The 15,465-nt window shown below is 42.0% G+C and overlaps 1 protein-coding gene across 1 annotated transcript in view; it reads right to left on the reverse strand.

The window, feature by feature from the left end:
* Positions 1-13,477, reverse strand: part of DNAH11 (dynein axonemal heavy chain 11) — a 294,718-nt gene extending 281,241 nt beyond the window's left edge. Inside the window, exons 1-5 of the mRNA XM_059397525.1 lie at positions 13,016-13,477; positions 11,452-11,595; positions 3,368-3,571; positions 2,542-2,724; positions 1,492-1,591 (exon numbers count right to left, since the gene is read on the reverse strand). Coding sequence (XP_059253508.1) covers positions 1,492-1,591; positions 2,542-2,724; positions 3,368-3,571; positions 11,452-11,595; positions 13,016-13,354 — 970 coding nt within the window. The 5' untranslated portion in view covers positions 13,355-13,477. The remainder of the gene's footprint in view (positions 1-1,491; positions 1,592-2,541; positions 2,725-3,367; positions 3,572-11,451; positions 11,596-13,015) is intronic.
* Positions 13,478-15,465: the final 1,988 nt, after the last annotated feature.

The following is a 15,465-nucleotide window of genomic DNA, read 5'->3' on the forward strand; positions in this document are numbered from 1 at the left end:
AAGTGTTTCCTATCACTTGGCCTCAGGGAAATACAAATCAAAACCACAATGACAAACCACCTCACACCAGTCAGAATGGCTAAAATTAACAAGTCAGGAAACAACAGATGCTGGCAAGGATGTGGAGAAATGGGAACCCTCCTACACTGTTGGTGGGAATGCAAGCTGGTGCAGCCACTCTGGAAAACAGCATGGAGGCTCCTCAAAAAGTTGAAAGCAGAGCTACCCTACGACCCAGTAGTCGCACTACTAGATATTTATCGTAAAGATACAAATGTAGTGATCCGAAGGCACATGTGCACCCGAATGTTTATAGCAGCAATGTCCACAAGAGCCAAACTATGGAAAGAACCCGAATGTCCATCAACAGATGAATGGATAAGGAAGATGTGGTATATATATACAGTTTAATAGTATGCAACCATCAAAAGAAATGAAATCTTGCTATTTGCATCAACATGGATGGAACTAGAGGGTATTATGCTGAGCAAAATAAGTCAATCAGAGAAAGACAATTATCATATGATCTCCCTGATACAAGGAATTTGAGAGACAGGGTGGGGGCTTTGGTGTGGAAGGAAAGGAAAAAATAAGATGGGAGGGAGACAAACCATAAGACACTCTTAATCTCACAAAACAAACTGAGGGTTGCTGGGAGGTGGGGGAGTAGGTATAGGGTGGTTGGGTTATGGACACTGGGGAGGGTATGTGCTATGGTGAGTGCTGTGAAATGTGTAAGCCTGTACTCCTGGGGCAAATAATACATTATATGTTAATAAAAATAATTAATAAATTTTAAAAAATTAAGCCATCATTTTCTAATGTTAGAAACCAAAAAAGTTATTATCTTCCAATTATCTTCCATTTGCAACATTAAAAACTTCAGTCATGTGTTTTCCTTTTCACTTAAATATGCCTCAAGAAACAAGAAGAGAAGTCAAGAAACAAGATGGCTGTCACCCCTGGGTGGAGCTAACACTGGACAGTGAGGGAACAAGGAGACTTTTCATTGAAACTTCTGGTTTTTCACCATGTGCATGCACTTGTCCAAAATTCGGCAAACAGACTGTCCTCTCTGTTTAATCCTCACAGAAACTTCGATGAAGAATTTGAGCTCTTTTGAATTAAGTGTGTTGTGAATGCCAAGAACCAGAGACTCTATCAGAGAGTTACTGGACTAAGCGTAGCCCCACATTGACTAAGAAATGCCCATGTTGGGCTTCCATTCACCCCCCGCAAAGGCCTTGCTCCCATACATTCTGATTAGAACTTCATCTGGAGCCTGTCTGCTAGGTCCCTACAATCTATCCGAAAAGTAGTTTAATATCACTGGAGAACGAAGTACTGATGAAGATTAATTTATCCTTAGAAGAGCCAAGGGCCATCACCTCATGCACATGCTAATGGTGAAGGGTAGATGAGGCTGGGCAGCAGCAGGTGGGGTAAGATAAAGTGGGACACCAACACCAGACCAAAAAACAAGAGTCTTACCATTTTTCACAGCCGTAAAAATGTCCTTCAAAGTTGGAAAATAGCTGCTCTGTTTAATTTCCAGGATCCTAACCATGTTGAGGACAACAGGAGTTTGAAGCTAATAGAAAAAGAAAATGAAGCAGAAGCTGTAATAATGTCTAAATAGATGCATTTGGTAATGAAATACTTAAGTTCTATTCCAATCATGCACGATACACACAGCATTTCATACGCAAAGACGTATATGGTTTCAGGTTGAAAATAATTTTTAACAGCATTTCTTCCTTCAGCTTGAATTTTATTTTACATTTATAACTCTTGAGTTTTCAAAAAGTGTGTCAACTTACACTTCATGTGTAAAATGTTAAATTTTCCATATAAAATCTCTTGCTATGTTTCAGAAAATCTGAGAGACATGTGAACATGCAAATGAATGTCTTAGTTTTCCGAACATTAAATTAAGTACTACGTCAGGCAAACACCAGAGGAAGCAAAGTTAGCTCTTCCAAAGCCGCATCTCTCCACCAAGCAACACTCCCCACTCCTTCTTAAATCAATTCAATCAACTAGATTAATTAAATTTTACCATCTTCAACATTTCCCTGGGGGAACCACTCTCTATGCCACAGTGTTTCCAATTATCAAAAGCTGTCAAAATAGTCTCAAAAAGGCAAAATTACTTCTAATTCCCATTCATTTTTACTTTTTTTCTTTTTTAATAGAAAGAGAACACACACACACAAGTTGGGGGTAAGGCAGAGAGAGAGGAAATCCCCAGCAGCCTCCATGCCCAGCTTCAAGCCTGAGGTGGGGCTCCATCTCACAGCCCTGAGGTCATGACTTGAGCAGAAATCAGGAGTAGGATGACTTAACCAACTAAGCCACCCAGGAGCCCCCATCCCATTCATTTTTAAATGATACAGAACTTCGGAATGAGAACGGACTATTAGGTCAAAGACAGTATGTTAAACTGTTAAAGTGATTAAAAAACACTGTTCCAGAAACCAGATTCTACAACGGACTTGGCTAAATTAGTTGAAAAGCCACGTGGAGGAACTGTCTACTTACTTGATCATAAACGCATGACAGATTCTCTCTCCTCATCATCCAGAAATCCAGTTCAGTTTGAGGATTCGAGTGAAGACCACTCAGCAAGGGCTGCACAAAATCTTTTTCTACAATCTCTTGGATTTGATGTGACCATTTAATAACCACAGTCTCAATTGCATGGAGTAGCATCCTTTCATTTATGTCTAGCGTACCAACACTGAAATGATCAACAGAATAATTCAAAAACCAATTTACCCCGCCCAAAGGAAGAGAGGACTCGGATGTAGCAGTATTTTTAACATGAACTAGCTTCCCAAATTTAAGTATTTCAGAATCAGATCTTTTATTTTTACAGCCTCAATTTTAATTGTGGCATCAACACTGTATAACAAATGAGCATATGCTCACACCATTACTACCCAAAGAACTTGGCTGACATCTTGCAATTATTACAGCTTGCTTTTTGCAATTGTTACAGCAAAGGATACTTTGTGGGATTTTTTTGTTTGTTTGTTTGTTTTTTAAGATTTTATTCATCCATTTTGAGAGACAGAGTATGAAATGGGAGAAGGTCAGAGGGAGAAGCAGACTCCCCGTGGAGCTGGGAGCCCCATGTGTGACTCGATCTCGGGACTCTGGGATCATGACCTGAGCCTAAAGCAGTCACTTAACTGACTGAGCCACACAAGAGCCCAAGAAGGATACTTTGTAAGTAATAGGTGCTCTGCACAACTTTAAAAAATTATATAGTTCTAATAATTATCTTACGAATAGTTTTCTGGGGAAAGTATATTAATCGGGTATGTGGGATCTCCATTTTAACAACCTATGTATATCATATCATTATATACTTGGTCTCAGAGTATTTCCGATCCAGGTCCATTTTCCCTGCTATCGTGGGAATTGGTAGAAGAGTTCTTCTCAGCATTTTGCCCCGAAAAACATGCATTTTACTTTTCATGACTTCTACATGGCGTTCCACATCTTGTGAAATGAAACAGGACCAGGATTTATGGTTGTTCCTATTAGAAAGAATGGGCACTAAAATCTACAGAAAGAGAAACATTTTCAAAAAGAGGTTAATTTGCAGACAACATACTCCTTCAAAGATTTTCTTTTCTTATCACACAAAATCAGCCACAAAACCACTCTATTTGTTCAATACCTTCCTAGGATATCAAATTTACAAAGACAGGACACCATCAGTATCCCATTGAGACTTCATCAATTAGATAAAATCTTTCAAAGTGGAAATACGACGCGGCCTGTTGGTTCATTAACCCATTCATCAAGCATTCGAGGAGGTTCCCAATAACTCAAACACTGCATAAACCAAGCACAGTCACATCGGGCAGGCAAATAGCTTTCTTCAGCCAAACCAAGCACATTGGCAAGTACATAAATGAAAAAAAAAATCTTTTTGAATCACATCAAAGCAAAAGTGAATAAATCTTCTCAACCCCTGGGGGCATACCAGTGCATTCAAGTTTCATAGTCAAAAACATGTTTATGTGGTGCCTGGGTGGCTCAGTGGGTTAAAACCTCTGCCTTCGGCTCAGGTCATGATCTCAGGGTTCTGGGATCGAGTCCCACATCGGCCTCTCTACTTAGCAAGGACCCCGCTTCCCCGGCCACCCTGCCTGCCTCTCTGCCTACTTGTGATCTGTCAAATAAATAAATAAAATCTTAAAAATCTTAAAAAATCTTAAACCTTAAAAAAAAAAAAAACATGTTTGTTAATCATATGGCCCTTTTTTGGAATTCCCTCTACCACTGAAATGGAAGCATCACATATGGGATACCAAGCATGTGAAAGCCTTCAACAATCGTGTTTGTGTTCCCAGTGCCTAGCATACGTTAATAAGAATCTTGTTGAGTGAATGAAGTTTCTAGCCTCTTTCTGCTTTCCCACTCCTTTCTAGTATCAACTAATTTCCAACACTTTTCATTTTTCTGATAATCCGCCAGGTGTACCAGCATTATACCATAAAATTTCCATTAGCTAAAACGCTCAGAATATAATTACTCCCCCTTTTCAAAGTCTATTTTGACAATACAATCACTTTTGTTTTCTAACGGTGCTGAAATAATTCTTTCCAAATCACATTATTACATTTTCCTGTTTAGCGCCTTCTACATGTCAAGCTAGAAGAGCAGAGTAAGAAACAGTCTCTGCTTGCAATGGCTCAGTGGGTTAGGTCCTTTGCTCCAAGAACTGCCATGATTTGAGGCATATTCAGGATGCGAAGTAGAAACACAGGATAAACACACTGATCAGGACTCCAGAAGCAAAATGCTTCTGGAAAACTGCCAGTCTGGCCTGCCCAGAATTAGCTTCAGGAAAGGCAGAGTTGTTCATGAAGAGTTTTGGAAATCACACTGAAGGGTCAAAGCTTGTTGGGCGGAACATGCACTGACCTATTGGAAAACTTCTTTCTCAATTAAATCCCAGATTTCAACAACTATTTCTGAACATCAGGCGTGAGGAAAATTCTGGTTATTCAGCATAGCTAATTTACTGGGTATGGTTTCAAACTTTCACTCCACTTATGATTCTATGACAAAGCCAGCTTATTTTAAAGTATTTCTGTCACACACTGCAGATAAAACTGTGAAATTCTGAGCCATGTGCTTTGCAGAGTGATTAGTCAAAGAGCTAGAGCATCACTATAAACCTCGTTTAAAACAAATAGACCTGGGATGTGCTATTTAATTAGAGTACGTCTTATTAAACTATACACAGAGTAATTCAATTAGTTGGGGGTTTTATTTTGTTTCCATTGGGAAGTTTTTTTTTGCCTACTTTTTGGGGTGTAGAGGAAAAATTTCAAGCTTTTCCTGAAAACTAAAATAATTTGACTGTTTACATATTCAATAGGTGTACCATGTATAACTACAAATTAAAGAACTATGGGGCCTAGTGATGGTTTTCTCTACTTACCTTCTTTGATCTTTTTTAAGATTTTATTTTATTCATTTGAGAGAGAGAGAACACAAGTGGAGGGAGAAGCAGAGCTAGTGGGAGAGGAAGACTCCATTATGCCTGCAGAGCCCAACCCAGGGCTCAACCCAACAATTTGGAAACCACAACCCGAGCTGAAATCCAGAGTCAAGAACCCAACTGACTGAGCCACCCAGGTGTCCCCCCTTCTTTAATTCTTTTTTAACTGGGGATTTTCTTTTCATAATGGTTCTTAAGTCAACAGAGACTGTCACCTGGGCAATACTTTCAGGAGACAGGGCTTCTCCCAGACTCTTTTTTTTTCCCTCTTTACTTTTTTTTTTTTAATTAACATATAATGTATTCTTTGCCCCAGGGGTACAGGTCTGTGAATCATCAGGCTTACACATTTCACAGCACTCACCATAGTCTCCTAGACTTCTTAAATTGGAATGCCCAAGGATGGGACCTAGACACTAACCTCAAAAACCAAATCATATTTCCATTTGGGCTTGAAGCCAAATGAGTAATGAGGATAATTCACAATTATTATTTCCTTAAGGATTTGGGTCAACATAATAAAGAGCTACATGACATTTTAAATAGTTTTGCTAAATATAATACAGCTCTACAAACCACACTGTATGGCAACACGTAATGATGTTGAGCAGACTGGGAGTTCAACTTGAGACAGGTTAGATCTGAGACATTACACACTAAGTGGCCACATCCACAAGGAAGGTGGACATCTGAGCTTAGAGTTTAGGAGAGAGCCAGGCTGGAGACAGAAGTCTGAGAGGCCCCGAGAACCTCAGCATCAATTTCCATTACTCTGTGGAGTGGAGTCAAACTCCAAAAACTGCTCACCATTGACTGTAAGCCAGAGTATCATTTAAAAGAGGAAAAAAAAAATATGAAGGCACAAATGACTTTCCCTACCTACAGTTCAAACACTTGGTCCATTCCTTCCTTATTCTATCCCATTAAAGAAGTCAAACACCAGAAATCTCCCTCAGTACCTTCCAAAGCAATTACTGTATCAGTCTCTCCTTCATTCAACAGAATCACCAGTTCCTAGTCCTTGTATGTAGTGTGGCTATCGTTAATGTACAAATCAGAAAGTTAGAAGTTGATTAGCTTGGAATGAAAGGCATGAAGGACCACTGACATTCCATTCGACTCCACAACTTCCTAATTAAGGCTGCCCTGATAAAAACCTTCCCAGAATGTGCATTACCACAACCATCTTCCAATCAACACACGAGTATGGGCTTGGCCATTGTCTTCTCTGGCAACTACCTGAAATACACGGCTGTTTTTGTCTCTTTGTCCATTTGGTTTTTTCTAATCAGCTTCTCCAACTTTGTTTCTCACCACCTTCCGGCTCTGGTTCCCCTGTCCAGCTACAATAATCCACTCCTTTTTAAAAAATCAACCTTTGGGCGTGTGGGTGGCTCAGTGGGTTAAGCCTCTGCCTTGGGCTCAGGTTATGATCTCAGGGTCCTGGGATCCAGTCCCTCGTCAGGCTCTCTGCTCAGCAGGGAGCCTGCTTCCCTCTCTCTCTCTCTGCCTGCCTCTCTGCCTACTTGTGATCTTTCTCTGTGTGTCAAATAAATAAAATCTTTAAAAAAATTAAAAAATAAAAATAAAAATAAAAAATCAAACTTCATTTCCTCACCTCTGTGCCTTCACACTGTTTCTCCCTCCGCTCAGAATGCCCTTCCTCCTCCACCTAGCTCTCTCCTCCTTGTCCTTCCACACTGTGGGGACCAAGTAATTCACTATACAGCTATGGTACCTTGAGAGGAAAATTATTAACAGACCTTAACTGATCTGTAACAGGTGGAAACCCAAAGCATCCCAGGTGAAGTGAGATCTATAATCATCCTGTTCCAGAGTCCGCACACCCCTGCCAGCCCTCCAGGTGTGGCAAGTGCCCCTAGGCTCCCACAATATGACCACTGTGGCCTCCTACGGCAGACCCAGCAGTCCACCTCCCTGAACAGACTGCATACTTCCTGAGGGTCCAAACTACGTCACTAGTTGCCACGTCTGTCCTGTCACCAGCACTAAGTAGGTCTTCAGTAAATATAGGTTATTAACTGAGATTAGCATGAAATTCCCCAAGTGTCCTTTTCACACGTCCAAAAAGATTAAAATGGACTATCAGAGATCATACACCAAGTGCTTCTTCTCTAAAGGAATACCTTGATGCCTCAGTGTTTTGTCTCTTACGGGAACAGCATGTCAAGTAGCCCTTAACTGACTTTGATTCGCTGAACAAGTACTGAGCTCCTACCATGAGTCAGGCAAGGTCTTAGGTGTCTGGGCCACAACCGGGAGCCAAACAAAGACTCAGAGCAGGGGCTAGGGTAAGGCAAGTGAGGCCTTCATGGAGCTGAATATCTATTGGATATTATTGGAGCTGAATATCTAAGGGTACCAAAAAATTTAGGAATGGAGATGAGTAATATTTTGTTTTGCTTTTTTGAGGCTTTGAGAGAGAGAGCAAATGAGTGTGCAGTCTCACACGTGAGTGTAGAGGTGGGATGGGGGGAGACAGAGCGAAAGGATCTCAAGCCCACTCCCTTTTGACTATGGAGATGAACACTAGGCTCGATCTTATGACCCCTAAGATTATAACCTGAGATAAAACCAAGAGTCAACTCTTTTTTTTTTTTTTTTTAAAGATTTTATTTATTTATTTGACAGAGAGAGATCACAAGTAGATGGAGAGGCAGGCAGAGAGAGAGAGAGAGAGAGAAGCAGGCTCCCTGCAGAGCAGAGCCCGATATGGGACTCAATCCCAGGACCCTGAGACCATGACCTGAGCCGAAGGCAGCGGCTTTAACCCACTGAGCCACCCAGGTGCCCCCAAGAGTCAACTCTTAACTGACTGAGCCAAAAGGGCACCCCTTAAGGCATTTTTAAATCAAAATTAATGCAAAGAAAGTAATGAGGAACAAATTATCGACATTTCAAAATAAAGACAGCAACCGATATTACTGACTTATTTTTGCTCCAGGCTCCAATATGATCTAGTACGGCACTTTGAACTATCCAGTTTTTATTTAAAGTATTGATTTTTAAATTTTTTTTTAACATGCTACACTAAACATCTTGATCACTGGGTTCTTGTTTTTCGTCCTTGCCCACCTGTAAATTTCACTCTTGAACTGAGTGCCTCATTTGCTACCTCTAATCTCCACCCTGCAAAGGTTCCTGCCCCCCAAAGGGTGGCTTTACGAAAAGGAGTATTTGAGCAGAAAGACGTGAAGCACATGAAGGTGCTCACTGAATTCTGGGGAAGATAAAGAAACAGCAGGAATGACAATGTACCTAAGACAAGTAATAGCAAAAAAGTCATGGAGAGGTCAGATCACAGATTCTGGACTAGGGTTTTCATTCCATAGTAAGGCTAAGAATGACCTGATGACCTGAATCAGGATTCAGGAGTTCTGAAGAAGGTCCTGAGATTCTAGAGTGGTAACAACTATCTAGCTAATACTGAGAGCTCTGATCCACAGAGAACATGACAGGGAGTCAAAGGGGACCCAGGGCAGGGTCTGAGCAGAAAAGTGACATGTTCTGACTCATGCTTCAACAGAATCCCTCCGGCAGCTCTGTTGGGAATAGGTTCTAGATGGGAAACATGCAAAAGCAGAGACCTCCATTATGAGACTATTGAGAGACCAAGGTGAACCAGCCCAGAATCACAGAGGTGGAGGAGAGTACGAAGGTGGATTCTGAAGGTATTTTGAAGGTAGAACTTACATGATTTTGTGGCTGAATGGATACAAAGAAAGGAGTCAGGGTTGACTCTGAGGTCTTCTGGCTTGAGCAACTGCAAGAATGGAGTTCACATCCACTGTTCTGGAGGTAACCATAAGTAATGCAGGTTGGGGAAGAGGAGTTCAATGTTGAATAGTAGGTTTGGGATGTTTATTATCCAACAAGCATGAATTTCAGGAAAACAAGTGGATCTCCAAGTTTGAAATTTGGGAGAGAACTCTCAGCTAGAAAGAAGTTTGGGAGTACCTTGCCCAGCATAAACCACTGTCAATCAGCCAGTTTTGTGAGCTATACTGGATACTAAGCAAAGACAATCCTCACAAAAATCCTTTTAAAAACTATTTTAAAGAGAGTGAGCGTGCCCAGGGAGGGCCAGAGGTAGAGAGAGCATCTCAAGCAGACTCCCCGCTGAGCACAGAGCCTGACACAGGGCTCCATCCCTCGACCCTGAGATCACAACCCAAGCTGAAATTCGTTGAAATCAAGAGTCAGATGCTCAGCCTACTGAGCCACCAGGGGCCCTCCTTGTAAATGCTTTTAACCTAACATACTGTCATGCCTTACTGCTTTGTTCATACCGAATTTAAATCTTATTCATAAACAAACCCAGGTGACTTCATAAATGCATTCTCACATTTTTTTCCCCTAATACTCAGATTCTCAAGCATAATTACATCAGTCTTCTAAACCACTTAAACTCTGAGGTTCTGAATGCTTTATACCTACAATAAACATACTTGTTGATGGCATATGCTCTTCCATTTAACGTTTTCCAGAGCAGAATGCAGACCCTGGTACTGATACAAATCCAGAAAAAGGTAAGAAAGAGGAACCTGAGAGAGCTGTGTATCTTCTGTTGCGAGACACTGATGGTAGTGAAAAACTCCAAAGAAGAGTGCAACCTTGCCCTTCCAAGCCCCAGTGGATGGCAATTTGGGTTCAAATGACCAAAATCCATTCACATGTCATGTGAAATTCTTTCATCAGGTTCTGTTCAATAAAAATTTCTTGAGCTCCTGCTACAGACCAAAAAGTGCCCCAGAAGCTTGGGGGATTCAAAACTCTCTTAGCATCTCCCTGAAATCATCGAAAAGCAAGTCAATTCAATAGGAGGAGAGGGAAACTGAGGCAGGAAACCGAGGCAGGATACCGAAGTTGGGAGTGAGACCTTGGATGGTCCCAAGAGAGCAATGCTCGGGAAGCAGAAGAGGCATGCTACAGGGAGACTGGCAAACCCTGATACATATGCCAGTAATTATTCCTACCTTAAGCATCGCCATGGCAGGTCTGAACTGATCATGGAGCTCTGATATATGATCTAGTGTTTCCCGAAGTTTGGGCACATTAGAATCACCTGGGGATCTTCAATTCCCACCAGGCTCCGACTCCATTCTCATTTATTGGTATTAGGAGTGACAGGGCAAGGGTAGATTAGAAAGTTCCCCAGGTGATTCTAATGTTCAGCAAAGTTTAAGAACCACTACTCTAGTTCTAGAAAACCTGGTCATTTGGTACATCTTTCCTCAAAGCTGGTCTTTGAACAACCACCAAAAGTATAAGGTTAGACAGGAAGAAGATCGGCACTCCCCACCCAGACCTCCTAGAGCAGACTGCCTTTAATAAAATCCCCCAGATCCCACATTAAACCCCACTTTAAAAACCTTGAAAAATCTTAAAAAAAAAAAAAACCTTTAAAAAACCCTACATTAAAACATCCTACCTTAAAAGTTTAAGTAACCTGGGTTTAGAGAGCTCTTCTCTAAGGGGAGAGAAAGAGGAATTTTAAAGCAATCATTTTAAAAACTTTGTTTCCATTGCCTTTTCCCCTTTATCTAACCTGAGAGACACAGAAACTAAGGGAAATCTGAAAAACTTGTAATACTCATTTACAAAGAGTCAGTTTGTCTTCATTCAATGTGGAATTTAAAACGAGCTAATTACAAAAGGCTATTCAATTTAAGCTGCTTTTTACTTCCATTATTTAGAAACAAAAAGGATAATCCTACAAATTACTGTCCGTTGAATATTAGCACCAGTATCATCTCATTTCAGAAAGAGTCTGTTATCATATTCCAACTATCTCGCTAAAAAGATGACTGGCTTCTACATTTTTTTTAATAGCCAGAGTTTTTCTGAATAATTCCAAGTGTCATAGAGATGAATTAAAGATTTAGATATTAAAGATAGCCCAGTACCTCATCTAGAAAAGCAGTTACATGTCCAAATGGTAAGGCAGTTAACTCTCCAAATAGAACTGTTTGAGAAAAACCATGTACTCCAATATTTTTGGTAATCTTCTTGGCAATATAGACAAGTTTATGTTTTGCATCTCTTGGAATCTGAAACAAGAGCAAGATGATTAGTTTAAGTTCACAGTACAGTTTCCACATTAACAAACAGGATTTGCTGTATCTTACTTGAAGCTGGATTGCTAGAAAAAGAAAAAACCTGGCATCTAGCCTATCTTTATACATAAAGTAGTTCCGCTGCTCTTCCTCCTTTCTACAAAATGTATACACTTTTGTTCTTTTATAATGCTAATTTTATGGCATTATTGGTGTGGAAATATCACCTTTAAAGGGCAAGCCATTTAGCCAAGATCATTACATCCCATAACATCTCCTAATTAAAAACAATATAATGAAAATTTAGAAGTTTTCTATCTCAGCAAAGGTTTATTCCTTTTTATAATCTTTTTGTTGTTGTTTGGAAATAAGCCAAACTGAAATGAAGACCAGGCACAGGAAGTTAATATTTACTTCTATTCTCAAGATAAAATGTTTAATGAAGATATTCTATCATTTCCCCAACTATTGAGTTATTTCTTCAGATATTGTCATTTAACTTGGGGAATACTGGAGTTAAGTGTCCTACCTCCTTGTTTGACACATTTTTAATTATTTATAACTGTGAAAGTAGAACAAAAAATGTCAACACTCAAAATCCTAAGGCAAACTCCTGTTAGTCTCTTTCTCCACTGGGATTCCATTTCCCAACTATTAAAGTGACCACCTTTACTGAAACCAAAAATAGAACAACAACAACAGCAACAAAAAACACTTCTACAGCATTCCACTGAGGCACTGTACAACACTGAAGACTGTAAATCTTGTTCCAAAGTTTTCCCACTTAAAAAAAAAATGCACCTGTGATACCTTAATCTTCAAGCTCTTCAAGTGGAGCAGTAATTTTTTAATTTTAAAAAGGAAAGAAAAAGAGGAAATAAAAGGGGGAAAAGTTGGAAAGAAAGAAGGGATTGTCCCCCTCCACGGTTGGTAAATACCATGTGAGCGCTGATTGCGCGGGCACTACTTTTTTAAGGACGAAGTATTTTACTTGAGATGAAACTTGACAAGCAGTCAGACTGAGCACAGGACAAATCATTCAGGCTCTGCGAAACATTTTTTAAAGACAGGTCCCCAGACCCAAGAGCGACTGAAACGGTAGCTGCGGAAAACCAAGAACCCACCTTTCAAGAACCCACCTTTCGCCTAAGGCCCAGACAGCTTTTCCCGGTGGGTCGAACAAGCCGACCTTCCAGAAAACTAAACTACAGCTGCTTAATGCTTAACTGCAGAGTGGGTGCACGTGGGGGCGGAGGAGGGGGGGATTTTGCAGAATCCATAGCAAGAGCTCGAAAGAAAGTTTTTTAAAGCGCCCGAATGCGTGCTCCACGGGAACCCAAGGAGGCGCGACTGGCCCGTCCCCGCTATGCAGAGCCGACGGCGAGACCGGGTCCCTCTGCCCGTCGTCCCTTACCTCCCGGGAGACCGCGAGCTGCCCCGCGGCGGCGACGCTGAACACAAGGCCGGTGGGACTAGGGCTCTCCAGAAACTCCCCCAGCACCTGCCGGTGGTCCTCGCTCTCCAAATACTGGCTCCACTTCTCCGCCGGGAGCGCCAGCATCAGCTCCAGGCAGCCGCCGAGAAAGCGCACCCGCGAGTCTCGGGCGAAACTCAGCGCTCTTCTGGCGGCCGCCGCCTCCTCATCCTCCTCTTCCTCTTCCAGGTCTATCAGGCCCGCCACCTCCAGGTCAGCGCCCGGGGTTAGGCGAAGGGCCGGGCCTTCTGGGAAGCCGCGCGCCTCCCGGGCTGCCATCCCGCGCGTCCGAGAGGATGCGGGACCGGTCGGCTCCCGGCGCTCGCCCCTGCCCAGCCTGGGGTGGGCGAGGACTCCTCTCTCCTCCCACACGCGTCGCGAGAGGCGCCCACCTCCTCGGGAGATTGCAAGCAGCGTGTCCCTCGCCCCCACCTGGGGCTACTTGGCTGGAGGGTGTTGCTCGCAGGGCGAGTTCTACCCGCGGAGGCGCGGGCTGGAGTTGAGCTGCGCGTCCCGTTTCCCGGGAGACGGCGTCCCCGCCCCAGCCGCTGGGGGCGGAGTCCGCGCCGGGGGTGGGGCCTTCGGGCTCTGGGCTCTGAACTGGGCGGGAGCGAGAGCCACGGTTCCGAGCCGCTGGGTGGGCCGCCGCTTCTGCCCTCTCGCTGCTGGGCCTGCGGATGTTTGGTGTAGCTCCTAGCCAGCGAAAGTAAAAGCCCAGCACTGATTGATCATGGTTTAAGCAATGCCGTCTCGTGCCGAGCTCCATACTAAATCCTTCACCTTGATTATTTCATATAATCCTTAAAAAGTCAGGGCTCCGACTGGTCAGTTTGTTCTGTGGGCAAGGAAACTGAGTCACACAGTAGCTGCTTAAAGAGGGGAAAGTGGAACAGGAATTCAGGCCCCGCGCTGCAGGCTTTTATTCCCCTTGCTGGAGGTTGTCCCAATATTACCAGGAAAGAGCTAACCCGGCAATCAACTTTCCTAGTTGTGGAAATACAAGAGCTAGGTATTAGAAGTCATGAATCTGATCCTCACTGGCCACTTACTAGAATGTTAATACGCCCAATAAGAAAATGCATAGCGCTCTTTGTACACTGCAAAGCAGTACTTGGAGTTATTACGCAATCCCAGAGTAAAAGGTCTGGGGAGAAAAGTTCCAGATTAAAGAAGAGTCTCCACGATATTGCAATGGGATTTCAGTATTCATCAATAAATGACATCTATTGAGACTATTAAGGAAATTCTGATGACTGAAGAAGCCAGAATTTTGAGGACGGTTCCTCGAACTAAACTTTTTTAATGGGTCCCCTTTACTTGTTCACATCAAAATAAAGACTTCAAACCCCAATTCTGTCATAGTAGCTCTGAAGGAGTGTTGCCCTCAATGAGTCTGATGACAATCTGTAAGCTTTTCTAGTGACATGATCAGATTCTTGAATTAATACAGGCTCCTGGAAAGCCTTTATAACAACTTCAGACCGTCAAGGGCTCTGGGTATGGGCCACAGCAATCCTCCAGTGGCTAGGGTGCAAGTCTGGGAATCCCGGAAAACACCTATGGCTTCTTCATCTCTCCTCGCACCTCCACCCCATTCCAGCTTTGCATCCCTTACCCTAGAGAAATAGAAATTCTGTAAATAAGAGTTGACTTAAAAGTGAAAACCTGGGGTGCCTGGGTGGCTTGGATGTTAAGCCTCTGCCTTCGACTCACGTCACACTCCCCCTGGTTGTGTTCCCTCTCTCCCTGTCTCTCTCTGTCAAATAAATAAATAAATAATAAAAAAATAGTGAGCACCCACTTTCAGATTCAGGGGAAAAAAACAAAACTAGATAATGTTAAGATTAAAGTAAAATTTTCAAAAAGTTAAATACATAACTCAAAATATAGAATGAAGACATTGCAAACATATATTCAACTCATTATTAAGGAAAGAAAATGGTGAAGTTGTTCCACAGGGAATAAGAGAAAAAGATTTCTTGTCCATGGAGGAAGACTGTTAGAATAGATTACTAGGATACATACAATATTCCTTAATGTCCTTCAGAACACTGTAACATTAACTTTTGTTTGGAGGTCTTCTTAAAAATAATTTGATTTTAGAAATAACTTAAATCTTTAATGAACAAAAATCTATAAATAAAAATATAACTTCATAGAGTTCAGATCAGTAGTAAATAATGAGTATATGATAACAGGGTCCTGAGAGCAAGCCCCACTGGATTCCACAGAGTCTGCTTAAGATTCTCTCTCTCTCTCTCCCTCTGTCCCCACCCCTCAATAAACGAATAAATCTTAAGAAAAAATTAATCAAAAGAGGTACATTTCCCTAGATAATTAAGTAATCTCTTGGTTAAATGATGTTCCAACGTGACATGGAAAAGACAGGC

The sequence above is a fragment of the Mustela nigripes genome, chromosome 4 (genome assembly GCF_022355385.1).
Source record: "Mustela nigripes isolate SB6536 chromosome 4, MUSNIG.SB6536, whole genome shotgun sequence".
Classification (NCBI taxonomy): Eukaryota; Metazoa; Chordata; class Mammalia; order Carnivora; family Mustelidae; genus Mustela; species Mustela nigripes.